We start from the raw sequence: 26,181 nt of genomic DNA, 5'->3' as shown, positions 1-26,181 counted from the left end.
CTCTCTCTCTCTCTCTCTCTCTCTCTCTCTCTCTCTCTCTCTCTCTCTTTTTCTATCTTCCCCCTCTCTTTTTGTGCACGTTCGACGCAGAACAGCGACATTTCAACGAGACCGCACGAGCACTCCGGGTTAAACGAATATAGCTGAATCTGTTGCGCAAAATTGTATTTCGTAGTTTGTATCAGTCGGTCATTTTTGGATCAATTATGCGAAGATCGATCGTATCTTCGCATGTCGGAGAAGTCTCTCCCATATTTAACGAGTTCTGTTCGTCGGGGAGTTCATAGGTCCAGGGATATTTCGGAGGCACACATAATCCTAGCACTAAAACATGAGACTTTATTGGCGCGCGACAAACTTTTTCGAAATACTTTATAATTGTTTTGACTTTGTCACGCCTGCCCATAATTCTAACCGGTTTCAACAACATCGTCTATTTGCTCGGCCGCGAAAAGCGGAGGCGGAAGGAAAGATTGAACGATCGCGTAATCAGATGCTGACGTCATCGCGATGACTTCATCCACGTTTTCTATGCACGTGTCGTGAAATCGCATTCGTGAGCAGAAACACGATCGTTGCACGAGCGCTGTTTTAACCCTTGACCAGCAATTCTACCGCCGTACGTATCCTCGTTCGAGTGCACAAGGCGAGTTGCAGCAATCGTCCAGTCGAGAGACGGTTTCGGGTAGTCGGACTGTGCGGGATTATAAGGACGCATCGGAGGCAATTGGCGAGGGCTTAGCTTAAAGTTCACGTCAATAATCGTGACACTCGCGTTATGTGCTCGCGTTATTTTTCTCCACCCGATAAAAATATACGGCGCACGAGAAGCGCGCTTGGCGAGGCGAGGAGAGAACATTCGGATAAACGTTTCTGGTCGCGGGCACATGGCAGTCGATGATGTCACTCGCCGATCGTTTCGCATACGTAAGCCTCGCATTCGTCGTAACTATAATCGTCCCGAAAAATTACTCACTTTAGCGCCTTCAAGCGCTCAAGTTCCCACGAGAATAAATTCGCGTCGACTCGCTCGCACCGGGTTCCTGTCGCACCGCGATAACGCGTTATTCACGGAGAGAAATTTATAGTAAAGCTCATTACAGCATTTTGTAGCCGAGAAATATCGGCATTAATAGCATTATAGGAACTGAAGCGTGCTATTGAAGCACTCGCTACGTTTCTAACAAAATCTGCTGTGTCTAGCGAAATTTTCTACACTGAAAAAAAATTTACTAAATTTCAAAAAAATTTGTTTGGATAGTACTGTGAAGATATTTGTTTAAATTAATTATTTTCTAAAATTAAACAAACAAATTTATATTTAAAACTTCTTTATTTAATTTTAGAAAATAATTTAAACAAATATCTTCACAGTACTATCCAAACGGACGTTTTTTGAAATTTAGTAAATTTTTTCTCAGTGTATGTTCCTTAGCAAAACAAATGTTTCTCAGACCTTACTGACTATCTATCTCTGGATTATTAAAAACAAATTAAAGAATTTATATGAAAGAAAAAAATATTTCGATTAAAATATTCTTCTTGTGTCGGAGAGTATTGTTCATGAAATTGTCACAATTAATCCCAACGAAGATCAATCCCTGATGAGTAAATAGTCTTGTAAAAAGGAAAATTTAAAAATGATGAATATTTCTCGATTAACTTAGTTCAAATTTTATCTCAAGATTCCCCCGCGTTTGATTACGAGCACAAGTAAGAGCAATTTTGGGTCATGAGAAACAATGATACGAGAATCGTTTCGACCGATATTCTTACCAGCGTCATGCGCCACATGTGTATCTGTTTTATACGCTCAACTGTATTAACATTTCGGGTCCTCGAAAGCGCAAATTTATCGCGCCAACCGCCTGCGGTGCTTCGTCCTCATTATGCGAGAACCCAAGGCGAGATTTATTCCGTTCTTTCTCTTACTCTCTATCTCTCTCTCTTTCTCGAGCCAAGCAGTCGATCGTGCAACACGAGGATGCACCGTATACGAGTGCTGCGCTGTAGGACGGCGGGGCATGCAAATTTATCAATTTAGCGCCCCGACGCACTCAAGCGCATTGCATCATTGCGTCGTAATCGTGGCGGAACCGGCGGCCATCGTTGCGCGTAATTCGTCGCCGCGTCCCCGTACTTAAGTGTGCTAAATAAATTAACGTATATGCCGAAGTATCGCGTGAATATTTTAATAACCGTCATTGGCACATTTGACTTGTATCGGAATTAATTAATAGGGCTGCCCTGAGAAACGAGAAGCATCTCGCCGATTATTCACTTATTATTATCGCAAGCATATCCTTTATTTATTTAGGAATATTTTTACCTAGAATACATCAAAGAATGTCAAAAAATATTTTTACTAAAAATATCAAGTCAAATATCATACGATACGCTTTGATATCTCTGGAGGCAGTTATTCATCCTTGCACGCACTGAGAAAAGGAGTACTTGAAAATTTATATGTGGGATATAAAGTTTAATTCTGTCAGAGATGAGGCTCACTTTTGTGAGGTAAAATGTACTTATACGTGTCAAAGTTATATCCTATAGATAAATTTGCAAATGCTTTTTCTCGCTGCACCACGATGACGTTCTCGAAATTTAAAAGTATCTCGAGAGGTCTTGATTTCGTGTTTTAAGCCTGCTCTTTTCCGGGAGATCAATGAACGATAGCCCGGAGTAAGGCGACTTCTCGCGCGAATAAAAACACGATCGCACGTTCGCCTTCGTACGACCTTGTCGACGGCAAAACGGAGTGACTCAGGCAGGTGATAAGCGCAATCAAGACGGTTACCCGGCCGCGTGGAGTAATCGAACGGATAAGCCGGACTTTTTTAATCGTCCTCCGTTGCACCGCGATGATCCAAGTGGGGCCCCGCGTCGTACAGTTTTCTTATCACGCGTGTGCGGCCTTCGAGATATTGCCTCACGTGAAGCCTTATTTTATGCCGAGCTTATCGGACTGTTGCACTTAGCACGAGAGCGATATCGAAATCGATTTATCCGCCGATATTGTATTTCACGTAATCATATTAAAGTTACTATGTGTGTTCGACTCATGACCCGACGAAAGTGCTCGAAGCATCTCACTAAAACTACATTATTGCTCTTCGAACGCTTTCGCCAGTCACTGCATACAGAAACAATGAATTAACAAGTTCCTGTTCTCGTTCTACGCAAGTAAGTAATTAATTTTTCTGTTTACACATAAAATTTCTACGAATTATTCCTCCAATTCCTTCGCTTTTTCGTCTGTTTTGATCTTACAAATATTACAAATATTAAATTTTACAGATATTACAAATATTGATATTACAAATATTGTTGAAAATCGAATCTCTGGTTTTGTTGATAACTCGTCGTCGGAAAGATGAAGTCTAAGAGAAAACCCTACGCATTCCATTTCGTTCTCTTTAAATCTCTATAATGTCTTTAGAATTTTTTTCTGTTGGCTGTCATTAAATCTCAATATTCCACAGAATCATGAGAAATATTATATAAGGTTTAAGAAATTATAAAAATACAACCAAAAAAAGAAGAAATAAATTCATCAAATTCCACCTTTCCAATTACGGGTTAAGAAGTCGAATATTGAAATATTCTATATTAATCTGCTTTGTGACTTAACCATTTAGAGACTCTTTAATTCGCCCGTTGATCGACATTAAACAATGACTACCGCACCGCGTTTCTCAAATTAACTGCCGCAATGAACCGCATTTCGCACATATCGGTCTCATTATCGGTAATGCAAACAGCCGGCGAATTCATCTCACGAAAATCCATTTCCGCGGCGTTCGAACAAACCGATTTTTGTCCCTCGGCGAGGCGGAGGCATCTCTCGAGGGCAAGTGTCGTTATGTCTATCTCAGCGCGCGTCGACTCGTTCGAGAAGTCATTGCCCTCAACCCGTCCTCTGATTCCCACGCCCGTTTATAGTATATGTCAGCGCGTGTGCGTGATGTCACCTGTCCCCGCGAAAACAGGTGCCCATTCAAGCGCGAGAGACGAGATCGTTTCCTCCCGTCGTTTCCCTCACTTTTCTCCGCCGCCTCGAGAGAAAAAAGGAGCTTCGTTGCTTCGCGCACATCCTCTTCATTCCCGAGTAATGGGCTGTTTAGAGGACGCTCCGTCGTTCCTAGACCAGTACCTAACTCTTTGCTATCCGGAGTGTCTGCGCCGTGGACGGTATTCATAGTCAGGACATCGAACGAGCCGGTAGTTGCGCGACGTACGCTTGAAGATCTTGGAGATATCGCCTCAAATCGGTCTTCCTCGAGATCGTCTCGCGATCAAGCGGATTGTTTCGCTTGGATGCTCGCGAGACAAATTTTGCCGACTTTATCCCATGACAACAGCACATACAATGGGACAAATTTAGCTATTTATTTGCACTATACTTTATTCATTTACTATTTATTTAGTTTTTTTGTCGTAAAAAGACTCTCCACCTAACCAATGCACGTGAATTTCTGTTTCAGATAGTCCCGATGCTACTCCACCAAGAGGACATTCTGGACATCCTGGCCGCGTGTACTCCTTGGCGCGAACGTGAGTACGTCATGTTTGAATGTTGCGTGTATCTCCGTACTAATATATGCAGATGTCTTTCGTATAATAAGATAAAGATTTCGACATGTATCGTGCCCAATTTTCTTTCGATGGGAAATTTCCAAAGATAGACTATTTGGCAATTTTTAATTTTTCACAACGGTAAAGCTGTAAAAACTGATGTGTTAAATTTAACACATTTCATGTGTCCCAAATCATCCCACTCATTTATGTGTAAATTTAACACAAAACAAATGTGTTAAAAAGTAACACGCATAATATGGAAAAAATTAACACAAGAATTTAACACTTGAATATCGTTAGGAATCACAGGTTGTGGTAAATTGACATATTTAATATGGCAGACATAAATTATGTCAATTTAACATTTTTATTTCATCAAAACCGTAGAGAGATGCTTTTCTCAAATGTTAAAGTAACGTTTTATTTTAATTAATTTAACATTATACATATGTCAATTTAACACAAACTGTGATTCCTGACGGTATTCAAGTGTTAATTTTTTACATATTACGCGTGTTATTTTTTGTAACACATTTGTTTTGTGTTAAATTTACACATAAATGAGAATGGATGATTTGGGACACATGAGATATTAAATTTAACACATCAGTTTTTACAGTGTACGTCCACCAGGATGTAATAATTTTAGCGCCTCTGCAAGTCGCAGTTACTCGAAACTTAGATTATTACCTCATGTTATTCACTAAAACCCGACGTCGATGTCGGTTAGAGGGTTAACTGGCCGCGAGCATCTTGGAAATGCAGTCGCGATTGCCTCAAAATATCCGTGGCCATGATTTGCCGAAGGAAAATCGAGTTCGTTCCGGTGTCCGTAAAGTCCGCGTAACGGGAGCGGATGGGAGCCGGCGATTCAGCCGTGAAATTCTTCACGCACGGAAGGGCTCGGGGCTCTTTAAACTAGGCGGGGGTTTGCATGGGAAAGGAGCAGGTTGAATGACTACCATGGCCAGCCATGGTACCGGCGGCGCTCGCCACGACGAATGCACCTGCAGTTTAGCTGCACGCGCGAAGCGATCGAGCGTCTCGGTTCCGCGGAAGACCTCGAGAAATGTCGCAAATCGACGAGACCATTCGGATTAGGGTATAGTTCGAAGTACATTCTTCTACGAGACGGGGGTATCTTTGTGGCAGAAGCGCGACTGAATTCCACGTCGTTACACCGAGAAAAAGATTCGTGAGAATTTATTTGTGGGATATAAAGTTTATTTTCACAGAGAAAGAGAAATAATCTTTATTTCATCGAAGTAAACTTTATATTTCACAAATAAATTTTTAAGTATTTTTTTCTCAGTGAAGAAAATATTCATCAGTTATTATAATGTCGCGATATAAATATTTATTAAAGATTTATTTCTAAAAATTTTTCCTTGATATTTTTTACGAAAAATTCTTAAATATTCCTTGATATTTCAAATAAAAATATTTCTAAATAAATAAATGATATATTTGCGACAATAAGTAATACGTAAGTAATCAGCATAAAATAAAAAATTCAAATTTGGGAGAAATTATTAAATATGTTTTCGTGATTTTATCATATATTTTCGATATTTTTGGTTTAAATGTAATTTTAATAAATATAATTTCAGTAAACTCGGAGAAAATAAATCTCATCAGTTATGCAATTTTTATTAACGAACGGTAGGATACTGACGTCCTTAAGATATCTATTCTGATACATCTCGGCGACCTAATTCTAAATTGTAACTTGCAGACCCACTCGTGGCGATCTTATCAATCCGGTAGAACATTTTCTCTGCGCGGCGGTAATGATCATAAATACACCTGCCGCGTGTTCATAGCGGTCCTTATTTAGCTCCGGAATATTCCGAGGAGTCCGCTGAGAATTATGAAATTTCTTCCGCCATCTCGACGTAATTAAAAGATCAACGAAATCCATTTGACGAAGATTATTTAATTTTTGTTTCAATGAACACAAGACGTTTCTATACAAAAAAAAATATATATATATATTTTGCGATAAGAAAAGAGAGCTTTGCAAGGAGAAAGGTATTTTTCTCCGGCGAGTGCGACGGTGGAAACGCTTAGAAGTGTCCCGCGAGTTGACGCGATTATGCGATCACCCACTAATCACGAGACTCCCCAATTTGCCACTTTTTACGAGGATCGATCCGCTTCACGCGCTTCGTGGTGTGGCTATAAAAACTTGCAACCTTGCTCGCCTCGGTGCAATATTAACGACCGGCTACTCTGTCCGCCGACGTGCAGTAGCGCCGAGTGGAAATCCACTATTTCAAGCGGGTAGAAATCCTACATCGTGTGCGGGGGATGCGGGAGGATATGATGCCGGCTGGGTACGGCAGGCTTCATGTGTGTATATATGTGTATGGCGTGTGTGTGTGTGTGTGTACACGCTGCAAGATGCATGCCGCCTCGAGAGGACGATACCACCTCCGAATTGATATACATACATGGAGCCGCGGCATAGACGGTTCACCGGAGAACGTCTAGAACGGAACCGAGAGGTGGCCGGTTAGAGCGGAGTAGAGTAGGTATAGCTATAGTCGGCCGTATCTGTAACCTTTGCCTCGCTTTTGCGCGTCGCCGCTCAGTTGCGGCCCGGCGTTCTACTGGCGAACGTACCTCTCCACCTCGCGCACGATCCTCCGCGTCGCCGATAGAGGCGGCTCAAGAGAGACACTCGCCGTCGCCGGAAGTAACAGTACTTGTGACGTCGCGTCGGAAGTGCCAATGACGATCTCGTTCGTGTCATTGTTACGATAATGAGTCTTGATGTTCGAAGTTATCGCGACGCGATAGTTCGCCGCCACGTCTCCCTGTCTCTGCCGATCGAGCACGCAAGCACGACAAGCAGTTACGAGGAATGACGCGCGTCTTTCGTTGAGGCAAGGGTTGATGCGCTAAAATAATTTCGCACAGACGCGACCGCGTGCCAAAAGGCAGAGTGCGATCACGAGGTCGAGAAGCAGTCATTAAAGCGAGCGCGCAAGCGTCGGGTGCGAGCGAGTGAACGAGTCGCGGAAGCAGTCGCGGAATAAAGCTCGTGGCCGCGTACACGCTAATGAAGCCAACGTGCGAAATCGCGCGCGTGAGAAACGCGCGCGGGAACGTCGTCGGGCGCGTTTGAGCGTGAACGACAACTGTGCGAGCTTAACGACGACGAAGAGGCAGTCGTGCGACGATGATCCGTCGATGCATGAAGCCCCGCGAGTGATAAACGCCGCAGGATGCGAACTTGCGCACCGGTGAGTCGATATCGATACCCCAGCCGAGCCGACGCCGAAATCGACAGAGCGGATTCGGCGATTAGTTCTCGCGAATCGCTCGTCACGGTTTCCGATCTTCGCGCGCGAATTTTCACATAACTCTCATCTTGAGCCGCCGATCAAGCTGCGCTTCATCTCGATGATTACATATCGATTCTCTTCGCCATTGACTTCTTTTATTATCAACATCGTCGTCGTCATCATCGTTATATCTCATTTCTATCAGAAATTTTTATCTGTCGAATCATTCATCGGAAAAAAGTGCTTGTAACTGTAATTGCACAGTAAAATAATTATAGTCGGAAGCAAGCCATCCTTGTAAATGCTACTATAATGTTAGTGATAATTGTATGCATTACTTTTTTATAAGAACGATGAAAATATGATTGGAAAAATACCAGAAATTACTGAAATTTTAGTGAAATTAGCAATTTTTTTGCTTCGCACTTAATGGCAATATATTAATATATCTTATCGAATCTACACTGAGAAAGAATATACTTGAAAATTTATCTGTTGAATATAAAGTTTATCTCTGTGAAATAAAGTTTATTTTTGCGAAATAAAACTTACTTCTATAAAATAAACTTTCATCCCACGAATAAGTTTCCCAATATTTTTTCTCAGTCTGATAAATATCTCGATCAGCAACATTCTCGATTTTCGTGCTGCAAAATCTCCGTTTACAAACCTCCAATCACGAGCTTCGATACTCGCGTAGCCGAACTGCGGTAGCCATCGACATCACCTGTTCCCCAAATGTTTTCCATTCATCAAAGCCCGTTGTATACTCCGGTGTTCCTCAGGCTCGCGTTGACTTCCACATTTCCGTGTACATCGACCAGCCGCATTCCCCGTACTCTCGCGTCATCGTCTTCGTTTATGAGCGTCTCGTTAGAGAAACGTGCCGGGTTATTCGGCCCGTTTATTCGGCGTTCCGCAATGTTTCCCATTTTTTTTCTCCACATTGGATATCGCGCGAGTGCATGCGAGCTTTGTTGTCAAAGACGTAGCGGCGCCTAAAGATAGATACGACGTCGCGGTCTATGTCAGTCAGTGACTATGTAAACGCATTTAAAGCGGATCGTTTCGTTCGAGCGCTCTCGTTCCAATTGATCGCGGCTGTTGCGTGATGCCGTTGCGGGGCGCCGACGGACGGATCTGATACAGTTACTCGCCAGCGATGGTGATGATGATGATGATGTCGCGCGTCCGGGAAAGTCTCTCGCGGTGGCAGAGACACGCCGGTTTGACAGGAGACGGCTGGCTTATCGCGCTAATAATAGTCGTTCTCCGTCACCGGAGACTATGGGCGCCGCGGCGCGCGCAAAATCGCACAACTGTCGCGAGATATCGAACTGTGCGTTGGCTTAATCCTTTCAATGCTCCAGGAACAATACTCGCTATTGTCCGCTGTTACTCGTCGCACAGACTTGCTAAATCCAATCGCCTCTCTGTTCTCCCCATGTTTTTCGTTGGATTCCGCGTGACTGTATCTTTTCACGATTTATCAGATTACACGCGAAGATTGAAGCGCGAAAGGTGTGAACACTGAAACACGCGCGGCTGAAGTAAACAATTTTGTAACGTTTGTTGTTACTCGCCGAGCGAAACGTCGGACCTTTGATATGTTGCAATTCGTCCTTCCCTCCCCTCCCGATGACATGACTTATGCGTTTGCAGGGATCATACATCTTGGATAATTATTTCATCAAACTCCCTCTCGCGTGGACATAATTTACGTTAACATAAGTTTCACACATTTCTGCAATGTATTACCTCCATGATGTTATTAACCTCTAAACATATCTCTTGGAGCATCAGTCAACCAGCTCTCCGTCGTGCTCTTCTTACCATGAACGGTACGCTTTTTTCCACGCTTCCGACGACACTCGATTGATCTCTTTTGTATCGCTACTTATTTTTCTCGCCACCGCGCTACCGGTTAACAACGACTGTTCCCCCCGTGCTCCTCCCCTCGACGCGGCAGTCGCGCTGAATTTCCGCCTCCGTGTTCCAGCTGAAGGCAAGAGAGACGATGTTGTCGTACATGCTGCCGACGGAGGACAAGCCACCGCCCGGAGAGCCCAGCCAGAACAATTATCGCGCCGCCAAGCTGCAGAAGAGCAACGCCGTGGCCAGCACCTCGCCCAGGAAGTGCTTGGACGCGACTAGAGCGATGATTGTCTCCACCAGGATCGAGGACCATGCGAGCGGCGACCCGCGGCACGCACTGCCGCCGCATGCGGCGGGCCCGCAGCGGGACTCTCGGTCGGTGGAGAGCCCGAAGCACAACGGCACCGCCGCGAGGAAGTCGACCCTGCACAACGCCAGGGTCACCAAGGACGACAGCCTCTACAGCATCGACAGTGATGCCAGCACCGCCGGCAGCGAGCGCAAGAATAAGATCCTGAACGGCGCGAAGCACGCCAGCTTGAAGAGGTAAGGCTAATGAAAGACGTCCTTCAGAACGGTATAGTCGTGTATCAGAGGAGCTTGTGAAAGTTTGTTGAATTTTTAGCCACATTTCTTTTTCTTTCTTTTAACATGTTGACCGTCATGCTAATTTCCATTAATTGTTTCAAAGCAATTAAAATTCGAATAACCACACGGGAAAAAGATATGACGCATACAATCAAAAATATTTAGTTGTGAGCAGCACAGTTGCATCACCTTAGTTGTCTTTGTATGATGGTAGTGTATTGATATGACTCAGTTACTCTGATATATAATTATATCGATATAGTTGTACGTGATTATGGCAGCCAGAAATCGGTTGGGGGTTGACATTTACCGTGAATATACTTAAGTGATTAGGACAATCAGATATCGTCACTGTAACTTCACAATTGCTCTGTGGTTGCAGGAACCACATAATTAGTTGTATTTTACTATTGAGTCTGATTGGCACGCAACCAGATTTGTATGTGGGCCAACCATGTTGTTTTTTCTGTGCAGAGACACAGTAAATAAACGCAACTCATGATGCATATATCTGTCGACTTGATTCCACGTGTGTAAGATGACTCGTCTTGTGAGCCATTGGAATCATTCGCGATCCGACGCACTTGTAACAAGTCTCCGATACGTGTATGTGTTTGCGAATATTACGTTTGCAAGATCGCCGCGAGTATGAAAATCGTAAATACGGTGAAGAAAAAAAGTAGCAAGGAAATAGAGCACGGTCTTTCTTTATATTCGGTAATCTCGGAATGCGAATTCAAGTGATGAATCGGTTGAAGCGCGACGTAGCCCGCGTTATTCAAGGTGTCGCAATTTCTTTCGGGACATTATTCGTTCGGTACATCGTGTCGCGTTGAAACTCCATAAAAACGTAACGGTTCTTCAGGAGGCACCAGCTATTGTTATCGTTTCTCCCGGAGCGTCGAGAAAGTTTCGCGAGATCAAACGACGTGCTCGCTCTCTCTTTGTCTCTCTCTCTCTCTCTCTCTCTCTCTCTCTCTCTCTCTCTCTCTCTCTCTCGGAGCAAGTTCTTCGCGATGCCGATGAATGCGGCTCGTTCCCGTCGTCGAAGACCCGCAATTACCCGCCTCGCGAGTACAAGCACGAGTTCGTCGGGTTTTATACATGGCGCGCGTAGACGCCTCTCTTGTTGGCGAGAGCGTGATGCAGCGAGGGTGAGAGAAGAAGAGAGAAAAAGAGAGAGAGAGAGAGAGAGCACGTCACTGTGTATCGGTCTTATAAGCTGACTTTCGCAGCCCATACGAGACTTTTACGACATTTGCACGTGGGATAGGTCAGGGTCAACATCGCCAACTTCTTCGACGGGGGGGCGTCTTGATGCGACGAGCGGAGTCTTCGCTCGGACGTACCGAGACGCCGTCTCTCCCGAGCGCACTTAATAATCTTGACAAGAGACACGGGATAGCGCTAGGTGACTAAGCACGAAACTAGCGTGAAGCAACGCGAACTAGGAAAACGTGGTCCTTCTCGGCGCGCGTTTCTTCACTCCCCTCGACCTCACGGTCGCGGCCGCGAAATACCAGAGCTAGTAGATGATAGTAATCGCAGTTTGTCTCTTGCGTCTCTTTCATTTGTTCAACGGAAAAAGAGCAGAAACTCACATATTCAGGCTGCTAAGAATAATTAGTGTGACTTATAATTTAATTTAAATTATAGTCATTGTTGGAGTATTTAATATTAGAACGTAGTTATTTTTCAGTCTCGCGACGAATACTATCAGCTGTCCTACTCATAGTTTCTTCTTCTTATATTTCCAAAATTATGCTATAAGACACAAAGTTGGATGCGTTGCTTTATGTTTCTTAGAGCCTCGCGAAAAATAGCGGCTTTGTCGAGTCGTTCCGCGCGAATGCACGCAGTTGTCACGTCGCCACGCCGTCTCTCTCGAGCAGCGATGAGAATGGAATTCAAGTCGCAGCCTTGTCGTGATGCTAATTACTCGGTAATTAGCACGCGGATTCGTTTAGCGTATTTAAAAATAGCTGAAAACCTCGCGAATTCGATGGTGTCGCGAGCGCAGTCGCGGAGTATGAGTTTTTAGCGATTTCACAGAGTATTGCGTTGTTGCGCGAGTTATCCTCGCATTTTCGGCCGGAAACGTAGGAAAATTAGGAAGTGGAGTTCTAGCCATTTCTTGGCAGTAACTCACGAGACGAAGTGCGCATTAAGGTACTTAATGCGAGTCGTAAGACCGAAAAAACGGTTAATATCTCTTTAGCCCGCTTTCGAGGAAGAGGGTTTATTTGCGCCAAGCTCGCAATAGTACTGGCTGCGACGAATTCACGACGTGCGACGTGTATCACTCTAGAAAGGAACTGTATGACCTGAGCCGTTGCCAAAACGCTGTTGCGTACTTAGAAAACTCTGTTGCGTATTTGGCGTCTATTTTTGTAAGTGTATCAGCTAGTGATAAATGCGGCGCGGGCACTGGAATTTTTTTCTCCGTTTGATCCTCTTAGATGTCGCGTCTTCTATTCCATCTATGACGTTTATGTCTCCAGACACACTTTATGAGACTAAATTCAGTTTCTATTCCGATAATTTTTCTCTTTCAATTGATCATCGAGGTAGCGAATAGAAAAGTATCGTCAACGTCGCGATCGTTTCTGGAAAGATGGAACGGTAAACCGTTAACACATGTCAAGCCACGAAGAGATTGAAATGGACGCAAAGTGTTTTCTATAGCAAACAAGAAGCGTGGGATTCCGTAATCGATTCCAGCAAAGCCCCAGACTATACCCTTGCTAATCGACTGCCGCCGTGGTTCGCTGCGCTCGATACTTCACGAGCCCTGAGAGTAAAATTATCACAGTCCCGTGCAGCAATTTTTCTATGATCGAGCAAAAATAGACACTCTGAAAAAATGTTTCTTTGGATATACAAGGTGTCTCGAGAAAGAGACGCCATTACTGCTCCTTTATGGTCATCTACAAATTCTTGAATCGATAGCGAATCCAGCTTTCTTGAAGAAAAGCGATCGAAAAGCGATCAATGTTTCAGCTGAAGCGACGTGTGTCATTTACTTGTCAGTTCGATCGATTTAAATTTGATCTTTACTGAATTTTCCTTCAATATTTGCGAAATCTAAAATTTAATCGACTTACCAGAGATGTTAGATTATACTATTAAAAAGTATATAGTTGTTAAAGTGAAAGATAAAAAGTTTGTGAATTTTTACTGTACACGCAGTATTCCATAAATCGAATTCTGCGCTTCAGAAATGTATCATCAAAGGAAAAAAGTTTGGGGAAAATACTGACTTAAATGGCTAGAAATTGATCGCTATTATTGGGAAAAATAAAACAGGAAAGAAAGGGTGTCGTCTTTACGAGGGGAGAATGAAAACTTCCGTTTTCGCGGCCTTCATGGATCAAAGCGAGTTCGGAGGTCAAATCGGAGCCCGATCGATCGGAGGCTGCCAGCCGAGCGACCTCGACCCCGACCCACCCCAACCCTTAATCTAGCTCAGGTGTCGCGCCGAACTTTGCTTTGTAGTCGCAAAAAGATTGTGCAATGAAACTAAACAGTCGCAAGAGGCTAAATACTGATAAAGCGATCGAAACGTGTGAATAATCGTGAAAGCATTATCTTTGGCACCAAAATCTGAGATATTCAAAAAATTACCTTCAAACCGTCTCGCTACTTGAATAAAAAACCATTTTTACGATCGTTAAAAAAGCAACATGAAATTCTTTATCTTTATCCGTTATTCTTCGCTGTCCCTGCACTCGTTCTTTTACCGTACGTGCTTTACCATTCCGAGTGCAGAAGACGCAGGGGAGCACACAGACGTACCTGTCATTCCACCACCTGAACGTCCACGTGACTTTGACATATTCCGAGGTCTGGTTGACGGACACGACCGCGTGCGGCAGCACCTTCCAACAACCCACTTTAGCGCGGACCAGAACCAACATTCGGTGCCTTGTGCAGGCACCGTGATAGACTGTATCTCAGGCTCTTATCAGTTACGCTCTTGCACATTTCCCCCGTGTACAAAACGGTACAAACGCGCGATTACGTCTTCAAAGAGAGAAAGATAAGGAGAGAGAGAGAGAGAGAGAGAGGGAGAAGAGGAAAAACGGATATATACGAGAGAACGTAATGAGAGTCGAAGAAGATAGAGTCGATGTTGCCGTAACATCGCGCCTGATAAGCAACAGAAGAAAAGCAATTCGCTATCATCCGCGCGATATATCGGCCGGGACTTATCGATCTCTCGCGATGTCGTGACTTAATTGATTCCCCGGCGCGCACGCAGCGAACCGCGTCGGTTAAACTTATCCGGCTGCGAGATTAACTCTGCTGCAGCGATGAATAATAAGCCGCGTACGCGGGCGCATTAGCGAACGCGAAACGTCGGCTGCACGCGTCGCTGCGCGAAAACCGGTTTCGCGGCCGTGCCACGCCGCGCCGTTCTACTCTCCGCGCGTGATCTGCTAATGCCATTTTCTGTCTTATTAGCGCGAATGGCCCGAGTAAATCACGCTAGTTGATACCGTGTGATATGTGTCACTAAGATTCACATAAACACTCTAATTTCCGTTCCAACGTTTCGCGTTATTTGAGCTATCGAGTATCCATACCTCGGAGTCTCGTCGATGTCGTTGTTAGCGGCCAAGGGAAGAAATTCTCGCGTAGGCGAAATACGCGATGAGGGAGAAGCGTCTCCGAGAAGTAATCAAAATACGTGTCAATATAAAATTGCATTTTAATGATGTGAACTAATCTGACGTGAAATGTTCGCTTTGTCGACACTTAGGTCGCTTTCATGGCTATCTGTTCAGCTTCATTGTATACAATCTTTTCGCAGCTGCAACGCAAGATCCGACGCGACGATCGCTCGCGAGAACGTTAACGTTTTCATGGTGATTTTGGCAGCAGTGAACGGTAATTAATTTCGTTCGTAAAATCGAATTGGAGAACTCGTAGGCGAAATTACCCTCCCGGAACCACTCAATATAGATACGCGACGTGAAGCTGATGGGCGCAGCCGGCTGACCTCTACTGGACGAAGTTGTCGAGAATTTCTTCTAGTCCGAGGAGCAGCTTCCGGCGAGTAAATGAGTACCGCGTGTGCGCGCGGAACGACTTGATCTCAATCACGCTCGATCGCGCTCGATCGTAATCCGACGCCGCGATCGCGACGTTTTGATTTCGATATCGTCCCCTGCGGTCGTCGGCTGTCACGCGATAGGAAACTGAGGTTTACGACGTGCATTTTTCGCGTTCGGCTAGACGTCTGACCTGCTCCGCCGATGGCGCTTCGAATATAGAACGTTCCAGAAGTGAATAACGACAGCGTCCAGCCGCGCGACGTCGGCCGTAAAATTGCACGAGAGGATACGTCGATTTCCCTGATTCTATACTTTTTTTCTTTTTCTTCGTTTGGTCAGCAGTTTATATAATTATTAGTCAGCCATTTATAGAAAAATTTGTTTATTTATAAATTTTTTTATTTAATTATATTGAGATCTGAACTCATTTTGTGTGACACACACATCTTATACATTTATACATCTTATACTTTCTTATATATTTATACATCTTGTACTTTCTATTACATTTGACTTATATTTTATGATTTTCTCTAATATCTCTATTATCTTTCAGGGTATCCTTCGGCTCGAGCAAAGGGTCGATGGTAGAAACCCTCGTGTATGAGACGCCGGTGCAAGAGGAACCCGAGATCAACCATTTTCTGGACCACAACGGCCGTCTACCTCCTCCTATGATACCCGTGCCTGATACTGAGTAAGTAACGATCTCTTAACACTAAGTAGTCATTGAAACCTTATCTTAAATCTCTATTTACACTGAAATGGATACTCGAAGAAACATATATTTTTTTGCACTATGGAGTACACGCATGACACATTGGTCGTGTCGATTTAATTTATCCAGATAATGATTCTGCTAACTTGTATAACTTAAAAGGTAAAAGAGAGAATCGTGCACGCGTCAGTTTCTCACGGAGCAAGTGAGACGAATCTCGTAAATTTATGCTTCGGAGATTTGAATCGCGGAAGCCGATTATCGCGCGGCCGAATCACGACTGTATCCGTAAGTCGCATTCTCAAACGCGTGGCCGCCCACGCACGTGCGTGGCGTGGCGTTGCGTGACGTCATCCCTCCGGCGCACCCGACACCGAAATAACGCGGCGATGGGTGCGTGTGTATCGCGAGCTTGCCAGATCGCGCGGAAATCGATGCCCGTAAATATCGAATCGACTCGTTAAAATCGACAGCGCGGCGCGAAATCACGCCGGGCATAAAATACCCCCTGGCGGCGGCGGCGGCGGCGGCGGCGGCTGCATTTCCACCCCCACCTCGATTCGACAGATGTTCGTCGTTAAATGTAACAGAACACCGGCTCGACGACGGATGCAAGATGCGCGGTTTCGCAACACGTCCGCCTGCGTCGGAAATCCTTGCGCAAGAATTGCACGAGTGACTTACTCTATTTCTCTTCGTTAATCCTTAATAAGATAAAACACGAGTGGGGGAGGTGATAGAAAAGATCGACGTTTCCGGGACAGCTGAAGAACTTTTAATTCAGTCTGTGCATCCGGAAGTGCTCTTCACAGTGATAATGAGTACTTTTGTCGGAGTTGAGCTTTATGATTTAATAGATTCTGCGCCGAGATAAAAATACTTGAAAATTCATTTGTATGATATAAAGTCTACTTCTGTGAAATATTTTATTTCACAGAAACGCGATCGTGAAACCACTGTGAAATTTACTATCCTGCGAATAGATTTTCAAGTTTTTTTTTCTCAGTGCAAAATAGGAGATGTATAATAAATCCCTAATTATAAAGTATAAGTTAGTATGCGAGATACTTGTAAACATGTGTGTGGTATCTTTTAATCTGACATTTCTCCGCGCTGATGTATTCCACATGACAAAAACCAGCACGGTACTTGGGGAATTATGCTCGCTTCGATAGCACAATCCCTCTCTCTTTCTCTTTTGACCTGCAATTTTTCTCGCATCTCATTCAGGGGATTCAGTTGAAAACCGCGTTAAATTCAAGTCCTATATGTGCGCCGCGAGATTAATTCAGTTTGTATCGAATGCGATTTGTAATTTCAGCCCACAGGTCCATTTTCAATTTCTGCTGAATTTAATTTCAGCTCGCGCAAAGAGCGCCTGATGTGGGTCGCGCTCTATCGAGCTCACCTATCGCGCCTTTTCCGCTCGCATCACGCTCGATTATAATTTCGCGCGGGATTTTTCCGTCACGCTCCGGTCGCTCGTTCATCTTCCGGCTGCAACCTGTCTCGCGGCATCTCCGTGCGCCGATCGCGGCCAACATCGTAAGATGTTCTCAGATATTCCCGACACGAGTGAGCGAGCGAACGAGCACCGTCGTTTAACCGGATCAAACGCGATAATGATCGCGCCGCGAGATAAGTAGCCGACCATTAGAAGAAAAGGCGCGCGTGGGCGAATGGCAAAGATAAGTGTCTGGGAGTGACACATCGTCTCCCAGGAATGTAACAGTATATTCGTGAGGCTGTGACTTTGACCGTTTCATTATAATTGGTACTCCTCAAGTCCCGAGTGCGCGAGATTCCACGGAGATTCGCGCGATATCATGCGCACATATCGATATCGTGTTGGATAACGACACTTTTTCCGCAAGATATTACGGATCCTGTTTAGAATTTAGATTGTGTTAATTTCACGTGATGCAGAATTTGGATTGTGTTAATCTCACGAGCGCGGAAACAACAACGTATCATCGATACGTCATCGATCAATCGTCGCCGATCAATCGTCGGTAATTTGGCAAACAAAATCGCGCGTACGCCTTAGGCGGTTATCGCGTTATGGCGATATTACGTGATGATAAGATTACGACGCGATTACGAACACCTCGAGACGGTAGCGCGATAATGCTCGGGCGCAGACGTTCGATTAGGCCGATCGCACAGCAAACCGTGCTGTGTGTAGCTCGATCGAGAGTGTAATTTTCTTTACGTACAAGGTACGCGGGATAAGCGCAAAGTGCTAAAACGTGAACGTCGATCGCTTCTTTTTTAGCGACTCGACTCGCGTGTTCTCGGCGGTGAGATCATCGCGGTTTTTCAATGCGCGTGCAATTACGTATGTCGGTTTTGTAAGCGCGCGCGTGATCCTCGTGTAAATTGCGACGAGTGCCGTTAAAAAGGCGAATCGCGGCCTACGCTGATGGTGAGTATCGAATAATACGGGAAATAATTCTCGATACTTCCCCTTTACGCAACGTTAACTCCGTTTCTCCGTTGTTCGACAAACGTAAGGACCGTTCGAGAAAAAGCCGCGGTTTTTTCAACCGAGATATGTGATGATATCTCATGCGGTGAATGCCATTTGAAAAGTCCGTGATTATCTTAATGTAAATTTTAATTAGTTTTGGAAAGTGTTTTTTTCATACGATATCGGTAGAAAGGATATATGCGAAATTGAGACGAGTCAAATTAATAGATAATTTTAGATTACCTGAAAGTTTGTAACTATTAGATCGCAGTGCGCGAATCGATTTCCCTGAGGTCAGAGTGTGACTGAAAGTATCGAATAATTTTGGGATTCTGAGATTTAGTATTATTATCTAAAGATATATATATAAAATAATTGAGCACATGCTGAGATCTTAATTTGAGAGAACTCAAATTTGAATTGCAGCATTTTAAGCTCTTTCCTGTAGAAGAAGTCATAAAGAGCTTATTTCCGAAACCGTCTTAAATTCATATTTTTTGAAGAGCGAAGATCACGTGTTGTAAGATTTCCAACAAAATCACGAGCGAATTTTGTTCCGAAAAATCTGTTACAAAGCGTCTTCACACAGAGACAAAGATAAAAAGAGGAACAAGTTCGGTTCTTCGACTTTATCCCATGGTGGCATTTCGCGCTCAAAAACACCGGGAGCGTTATCGTAAAATCTACAGTTCAGTATTTGTTTTTATCGAAGCGTTAATCGAAACACCTGCGGCTCGAGCGATCGATTCGCCGCGAACGACCTCGTGGGCGAGACGCCAGATGCCGGCACCCGTGCGGTCGCGAGGCTCTCTCGTGGTGGCTCGGCCGCGCAGGAGCGCCTGCGTCGTCAGCCAGTGGCTCGAGTGCCGCGTGTGTTGGTGCACGCATACATCCGGTGCCGCTCGAGGCTCGCCACCCGCGCATTTTTCCTCCCTCTCTCTTACGGTCTCTCCCTTCAACGTTCCGCCCGCACACCCGTCCTTAGCGCGCACGACGTTTTATACACGCACGTCGCGACACGCGCGCGTGTACCGCACTCCCACCCGACCTTTTTCTCTCTCTTTCTCGCGCTCTCTCGTTCTCTCTCTCTCTCTCTCTCTCTCTCTCTCTCTCTCTCTCTCTCTCTGCCAGTCATCGAGCCGGGATAAGCGAGGACCGCGGAGGAACGCGAGAGAGCGCAGCGTCGGAGTAAAGACAAGACGTCAGTACGCTCGTGCCCTCCCGACGAGCACGGAGTCGCGTCGGCCGCCGACCTTCCCCGCGAGGCCGGGCCCTTCCGAGCCAGCGTCGACCTACTACGAGAGAGAGAAAGAGATCGATCGATCGTCCCAACCGGCGGCCGGCCCCGTGGATTAGAGACGACGCCGCGCGCGTGCGACATCCGCCAGGTAAATTGCTCTTCCTTCGCGTCGCCGTTTGCTTTCCGTGCGCAATTGCGAGTTCGATCTCGCGTTCGATCGAAAAGCAATTGAGAATCGCCTACGAGTTTGCCGTCCCGCCGACGACGTTTTAACGACGACCTGGATCGTCGACGACCAGGGACGCGCAGCGCTCGATCTTGGTGCCGCCGGTGCGTGCACATCACAAGGTGTCCGGGAAAGGTGCGTACACGCCCAGTGCCATGGTTCTTCTTCGGTCCTCAAGCGAGTTTGGGGCACGATGGAATTCCATCAGGGATACCTGAGAAATCGTGTGCTCACCCTTTTTTTCTCTCTGTGTTTCTCTTTCTCTCTCTCTCTCTCTCTCTCTCTCTCTCTCTTTCTCTCGCTTTCTCTTTCTGCTACCTCTCTCAGATAGGAGTCTCTCGGGGAGTCTCATGTCGATCCCTTCCCGAAGGACTCGAGGAGAGGTCGCTCTGAACTTGGTAACGTTAATTATTGTAACATCAATTTGTCACCTCGCTGGAAAGCTCGCAGTCCTCGCTCATCTAAGAATCCCGTATTCAAGTTATGATTCGAGTCGCGCGCGATAATTAATACGGAGCCGTTTTTGGAAGGAAAAGAAAATTATACTTGCAAATCGCACTAGTGTATGACGAGAGGTATCACCCGTTTAACACTTGTATCACTGATTATACGGACACCTTGTACGACGATGTCGTAATGTCGAAGAATTATGAATAACACCCGATTTCTTCGACAAAAAGAGAAGCCTCGACCCGAGAAGAAGCGTAGATATTATTAGCGTTGTTGACTGCGTGAATCTCTGCATTGTCTATAGCATTTACGGGTGAAGAGATGGTTCACATAGTTCGCACGTATACATAGGCAATCTTTATTCGCTCGTAAACGTTCGACATTGACCAAGCCTTTCAAGACGGTTATTTTTTACCACCACGAATCGTTGTATCGCTTGCAAACGCGCGCGTATCATTTACCGATAGGATTGTGCGCACAACGTATTTTTTAGAAATATTATTTCAGAGAGGACATTAATACTGAACTTCTACAGTTTTTCAAATCTTATCGTTAGACCGGCCGTAAAAGTCGAAACTACGGAAAGCAGTTTTTAAAAAATTCAAATTTATCATCACGACTTAACTATGTGAACGCATATCGTATTTGAGACTGGAGCTAATAAATGCAATATACAATACACAAATGCGATAGAGCGATACACCAATGTACGTGACGCTAAGAACGAATATTTTATTCAATTGCGAGACAAAAAGTACGCCCTGCATATTCTCGATCGCATGAGTGAGGAGTGGAAAGAGAGGAGAGAGGGGGGAGGGGAGAGGTCGAGTTGTTGCCGATCGAATCGTGTCGCCGGCGAGTCTGTCCCTAATAGCGAACTCGCATCGATCTGGTGGGAAGATTGCGAAAGGGACAGGCTACCGGTGTTGTCCGCAGGGGTGGATAGCAGTGGAAAACACCGGTGGTAGTGAATGACCAACGACCCTCACGAACGAACGGTTACTCGCGACTCGCTAATGAACCAGTCGAAAATGCTCTCATCCGAGGAACGCGGGCAAAAATTCGAGATTTTTCGTGCCATTTTTTCGCGCAAAAAAAACGCGGACCCAGTTCAGCAGTTCATTGATGTTTAACCGGAAATTTGCCTACGAATTCAGCCTCTCGCGATAACAAACCGCCAGTCTTGAGGGGCTGAAGACCTCAAATCCCAAATTGATCCTAGATCGATCCTAAATTGGGTCGCTCTTGGGCTAATCCTGGATCAAACCTGGACTGAGTACTTCCGCGACTACCCACGTACATCATCCACGGCGCGATTCTGTCTGTCGACGCGTTGATATATTATTCAACGATTTTCGTGATGCACGGGGCAGGATGCGCCTCGCGTTGAAGCGCGTGCCTGTCGTCCTGCGGGATCGATATCGCCGCGTACAATAGTCACGTAGCGAAAGATCGATACTTGCGAGCTACAAGTATCTCCGATAGCTCATGGCGCGCCGGTATTATCAGTGCCGTCGCTACCGGTGAGAGAGGACACGCGGAAAGGAGAGGACGCCCAGATTCCGCCCGGTCGTCATAGTAACAGGCCATCTTGACACACTGCTGCGCGGCCATTCTCTCCCTGCCGTTTCTGCGGAAACGTGACGCGAGCGCGGCCGCTCGAAAAATAGACTCGTCGAGCCCTTCAGTCTCAAACTGGCCGTGTCCCTTTTCTGGCAGAAACGTGAACTTCAGGAACTCCGCCGACAGCGGCTCGTATTGTCTCGCACCGCATTTAGCTCTTAAACACGCGTGACTGTCTTCACGTCGCGCCCGTCTCCAAACACACTCTTCGTTACGAAAAGGAAACTACAGCGACTCTTTCGTTTCTCGTGACGTTCCTGAAATAAAATTATATTTTACAACGAGTTCTAATATTAACCCTTTGCACCTAAAAAGCGCCATGTTATCGAGAAAAAATTCGAAGAACGCTGTGGTTAAGACTTTAAATCTATGCCAGATTGAAAACTGATATAAGACTCGAAGAATATCGCCGCCACTTTCTTCAAATTTTATCAGGAATTCAGGGTGGACGTTATCCCTAATCCCGCGCTCATAAGTTTGAAATCTAGAGTCATAAAATCGTGATTGCGTTTAATTAAAGTGTCTGACGATTAATTGAATCTGTCATCAACCGACTACAGTCTCGTGTTGATGAACACATTAATTGACAAATCATTAATTTGACGTCGCCGTCAGGAGTCTCGACTTAACGCGAACGCGGAAGACACGTCATTTACGTTACATCTGAGATGTCAGAGTGACGGGCCATTAACTGTCGAATCGTTAATAATGATATTATTATTCGCCTCGTTGCCCTAAAATACGCGCGATAAAACCAGGTGCGAATCGCAGTGTGGTATATTCGAAGGGGAAACGGTTTTATCGACCGTCCGTGTCCTCGCACGCGGAAAACACGCACGATTAGTCCGCGGCGGCGTTTCCACCACGAAACGTGCGTTGCCTCGCGTCGCAACATAGCGGAGGTATTAACGTGAAACAATTGTACCCTTAAACACGCACCATTTACACAGTGAGTTTCCAGACTTTGGAGACATTGGTTTCCTTCGACCGGACAATATTTTCCCCGCACTTTGTCTGAGAAAAAGAAATGTTTGATATTTATCGCTGTAATAGCGCAGTGAGATAATTATAGTCAAGAAATTCATTTCTCCGGTAAATACCACTACAACGTTATCATTAATAACTTTGTATGTGTATTACTATTACTAGTTTTTCATTAGAATAACATGAAATATATGGTTGGCGACAAAAATGATAATTTGTAATAAATTGAACAGTTCCTTTTCTCATAATGTGCGAGATGAATCGCGAATAAAAGCTGTATTATGTATAATTATTCCGTTTAGGAAGAAAGAAATCAATTTTCAGGTGAGCGCAGCGCTCAGCTCGCAAAATGAACGAATTTACCGTCTTTCTCCTTCCTTCCTCTTCTCTCTCTCTCTCTCTCTCTCTCTCTCTCTCTCTCTCTCTCTCTCACTCACTCACTCACACATTGTTAGAAAAGTAATAATTCCACGGCTATCGCGTCACACCAGGTAGAGATGCACGACCCGATAAAATATTTGTTCAAGTTTTACGCGTCATAAAAGCGCGCAACTGGAGTGATCCGACTCGACGGCGAAAAATACGCGATGGCGGAGAGAAAGGAGAAAAACAAGAAGCGGGGAGAAAAACGTCGCGAGAAAAATTGATAGCGATCGATACGTGCCGATTGCACCACCAATCTTGAATAGCGCACAGCGCTGGCGTGTAATTCACAATTGACGATTATTAACGGTCCTCTGACGAGTGCACGTACGTTACTCTTAGGTCCGTACTAATAGTCGTTATTTGAAACTTGTCTCAGATGAAATACTGAGATCCTTTTTTTATTCAGAGTCAGATCCAAGTTCTTTAGTTGAATTATAATAAGTATGATATTTATAGTCGTGATTCAACTAAAAAATTCTTACCTAACTCTAAATTTAAATCTGAGTATCTTACTTGAGCTGAGTTTTAAACAATAAAAAAATATTAATTACGGGCTTTAGTCAAGCTCTCTTTCCCATCCCTTCTCCAGAAACACTGAGAGAAAAATATAGTTGATCTAACGAAAATTATATAAAATTATATTATTTTTGGCTCCCATCATATCCCTTGTAGTAAAATGATAGCAGCAACATGCTCATAAGGTTATTCTCACTAACATTAACATTAAGAATTTAATGAAAAAAAAAACATGTTTCTTTTAATTATAATATATAATTATTTTTCCACGCGTAATTATAATTGCAGATAGCAAATATCTTTTCCTCAGTGTATTTGAAAATTTCTGATGTTATTTTCAACGATAAGTCCTTGCGCTAATTTGCAATTGATGCCGGTCTGTTGCGCGCACTTCACTCGTGCGGTTTTTCGCGTGGCTGAACTTATCGCGCGACTTTTGTTTGCCGAGCTTCTGTTTCCTCGAACTTTTCCTATCGATCCTCGCTGAATACAATTTTCATGGAAAACAGAAAATTTTAGCGTTCCGGCACGAGTGCGTGTGTGTATATTTAGAATGGCGTGTTGAGTTTATCGTTCCGTAACCTTGCGGCGAGTAGGAGGCCTGGTATTTATTAATTTCAAGTATCACAACCGCTCGGAGTTAGAATGCATTCTCCTGGGAGCGGGATTGCAATTAACGACACTGAATTAATCTCGTCGCGCAATCGCGCGTTGGGAGCGTTCCCTTTTAAGCGTTCGTTACGGCGAACTTTTCCACCGTGTCGTATCGACAATTCTCAATCGAGCAAACGACGTCAAACGATCGAGTCGTACTTCGTACTAAGTTGATGCGCCGTTCTAATAAAAGGAAAATAATGTCTATTTTATTTCTCTTCGGTAAAGTGCAATTTCACGTCAATCGCTTTCTTCAGGTTTCCATAAAGAATTAAAAGTACCGTCGATGTTGAGACAATCGACTTGTCTCGACTTGGTCTTCGATACACGAGAATATTCAGCGAATCAAAATGATGTTTTCTCTTCGAAAAAATACGAGATGGGATAAAGTTTTCTCTTTTCCTTCTTTTCTTTTTAATCGACTTCGACTGTTAAAGATTATTCTAAATACGAATGCAGCTTATTATAGAAAATACGGTATTCTCGTTGTCGCTTTAGCAGACAGTTGATGTGTATAAGTAGACATTCAATCTCGACCACCCGAGTTGTTCTCGCGAAGGGAGGGTCTCTCGTCGCGAAAACCGACGGCTCGGATGCTCGCGATTCCGCCCGGAATAGCGTCGGAGAAAATAACGGGTCTCGGCCGATCCGACCGTGAGTCGAGACGTCGTCGATTAGGACGATGATGTCACGGGCTCTCAAGGCCTATATCGCTCACGAGGTGTTTAACTGCCCGATGACGCCAGACCTGATGCTGCTGCTGCTGCGTGTAATAACAATCGCGTGTGTGATGATTATGCAAACTTAACTATCGTTAAGTAAATATTATTTGTATTACGCAACGGGGCAATCGCATTCATTAGGAGGTAAAGAAACAAAATTCAAGGCTTTTAAAACTCGGAAATGAAAATTCAAGGATACAGAGTATCTCAAATATTTATCACACTTGAGCCTTGTAGATGTACTCTGCGAATAGGATTGAAAAGAAAATGCTCGAAAGATATGATATGGATCTTTAATTGAATTTAATTTTAATTAAATCTTTATTGAACAACCGCAACACACACACACACACAGTGAACAGTCAAATTCGGCGAAAGCGGCGTAAAAGTCGATTTAACATCACAATGTTATGATCAGACTTCGTTCAAACTATCCAAAGCGCAAGAATTCGTCGCCTTTTTTTCGTATTTCATGTTATTCGATTACAATTTTTTAAGATACTTATAACTTTGTACGTCATATCCACCCTATTTCTCCGTGAAAGGATTCAATCTCAGATCCCGGGTTTCGGGGATCCTCCGGAATCCGAGGGACGCGCTTTAAGACATCCGAAAGGTTTAAATCCCGCAATCCGAGGACTTGGATCTTCGGTCCTTGTCACGCTCCAACACGTGGACTCTTGTTTACTTGATCGAGCTCGCTGTCTCTCTCTCTCTCTCTCTCTCTCTCTCTCTCTCTCTCTCTCTCTCTCTCTCTCTCT

The 26,181-nt window shown here is 44.6% G+C and overlaps 1 protein-coding gene across 7 annotated transcripts in view; it reads left to right on the top strand.

Moving 5' to 3' along the window:
* The window catches only part of LOC116846938, a 79,058-nt gene that overhangs the window by 23,626 nt on the left and 29,251 nt on the right, over positions 1 to 26,181 (top strand). For 5 of the 7 annotated variants that reach the window (XM_032821372.1, XM_032821370.1, XM_032821371.1 and 2 more), the window contains exons 3-5: positions 4,488 to 4,557; positions 9,871 to 10,292; positions 15,948 to 16,088. In XM_032821372.1, the coding sequence (XP_032677263.1) occupies positions 9,889 to 10,292; positions 15,948 to 16,088 (545 nt within the window). In that variant the 5' untranslated portion in view covers positions 4,488 to 4,557; positions 9,871 to 9,888. Of the gene's footprint in view, positions 1 to 4,487; positions 4,562 to 7,172; positions 7,830 to 9,870; positions 10,293 to 15,947; positions 16,089 to 26,181 lie in introns of those variants that run through there. The other 2 variants (XM_032821369.1, XM_032821365.1) reach the window with 2 other exon arrangements.

This window comes from Odontomachus brunneus, unplaced genomic scaffold (genome assembly GCF_010583005.1).
Source record: "Odontomachus brunneus isolate Ranch 3 - 2012 unplaced genomic scaffold, Obru_v1 Obru_scaffold_072, whole genome shotgun sequence".
Classification (NCBI taxonomy): Eukaryota; Metazoa; Arthropoda; class Insecta; order Hymenoptera; family Formicidae; genus Odontomachus; species Odontomachus brunneus.
The sequence above is the reverse complement of the archived record's forward strand: the minus strand, read 5'-3'. Positions and strand labels throughout refer to the sequence as shown.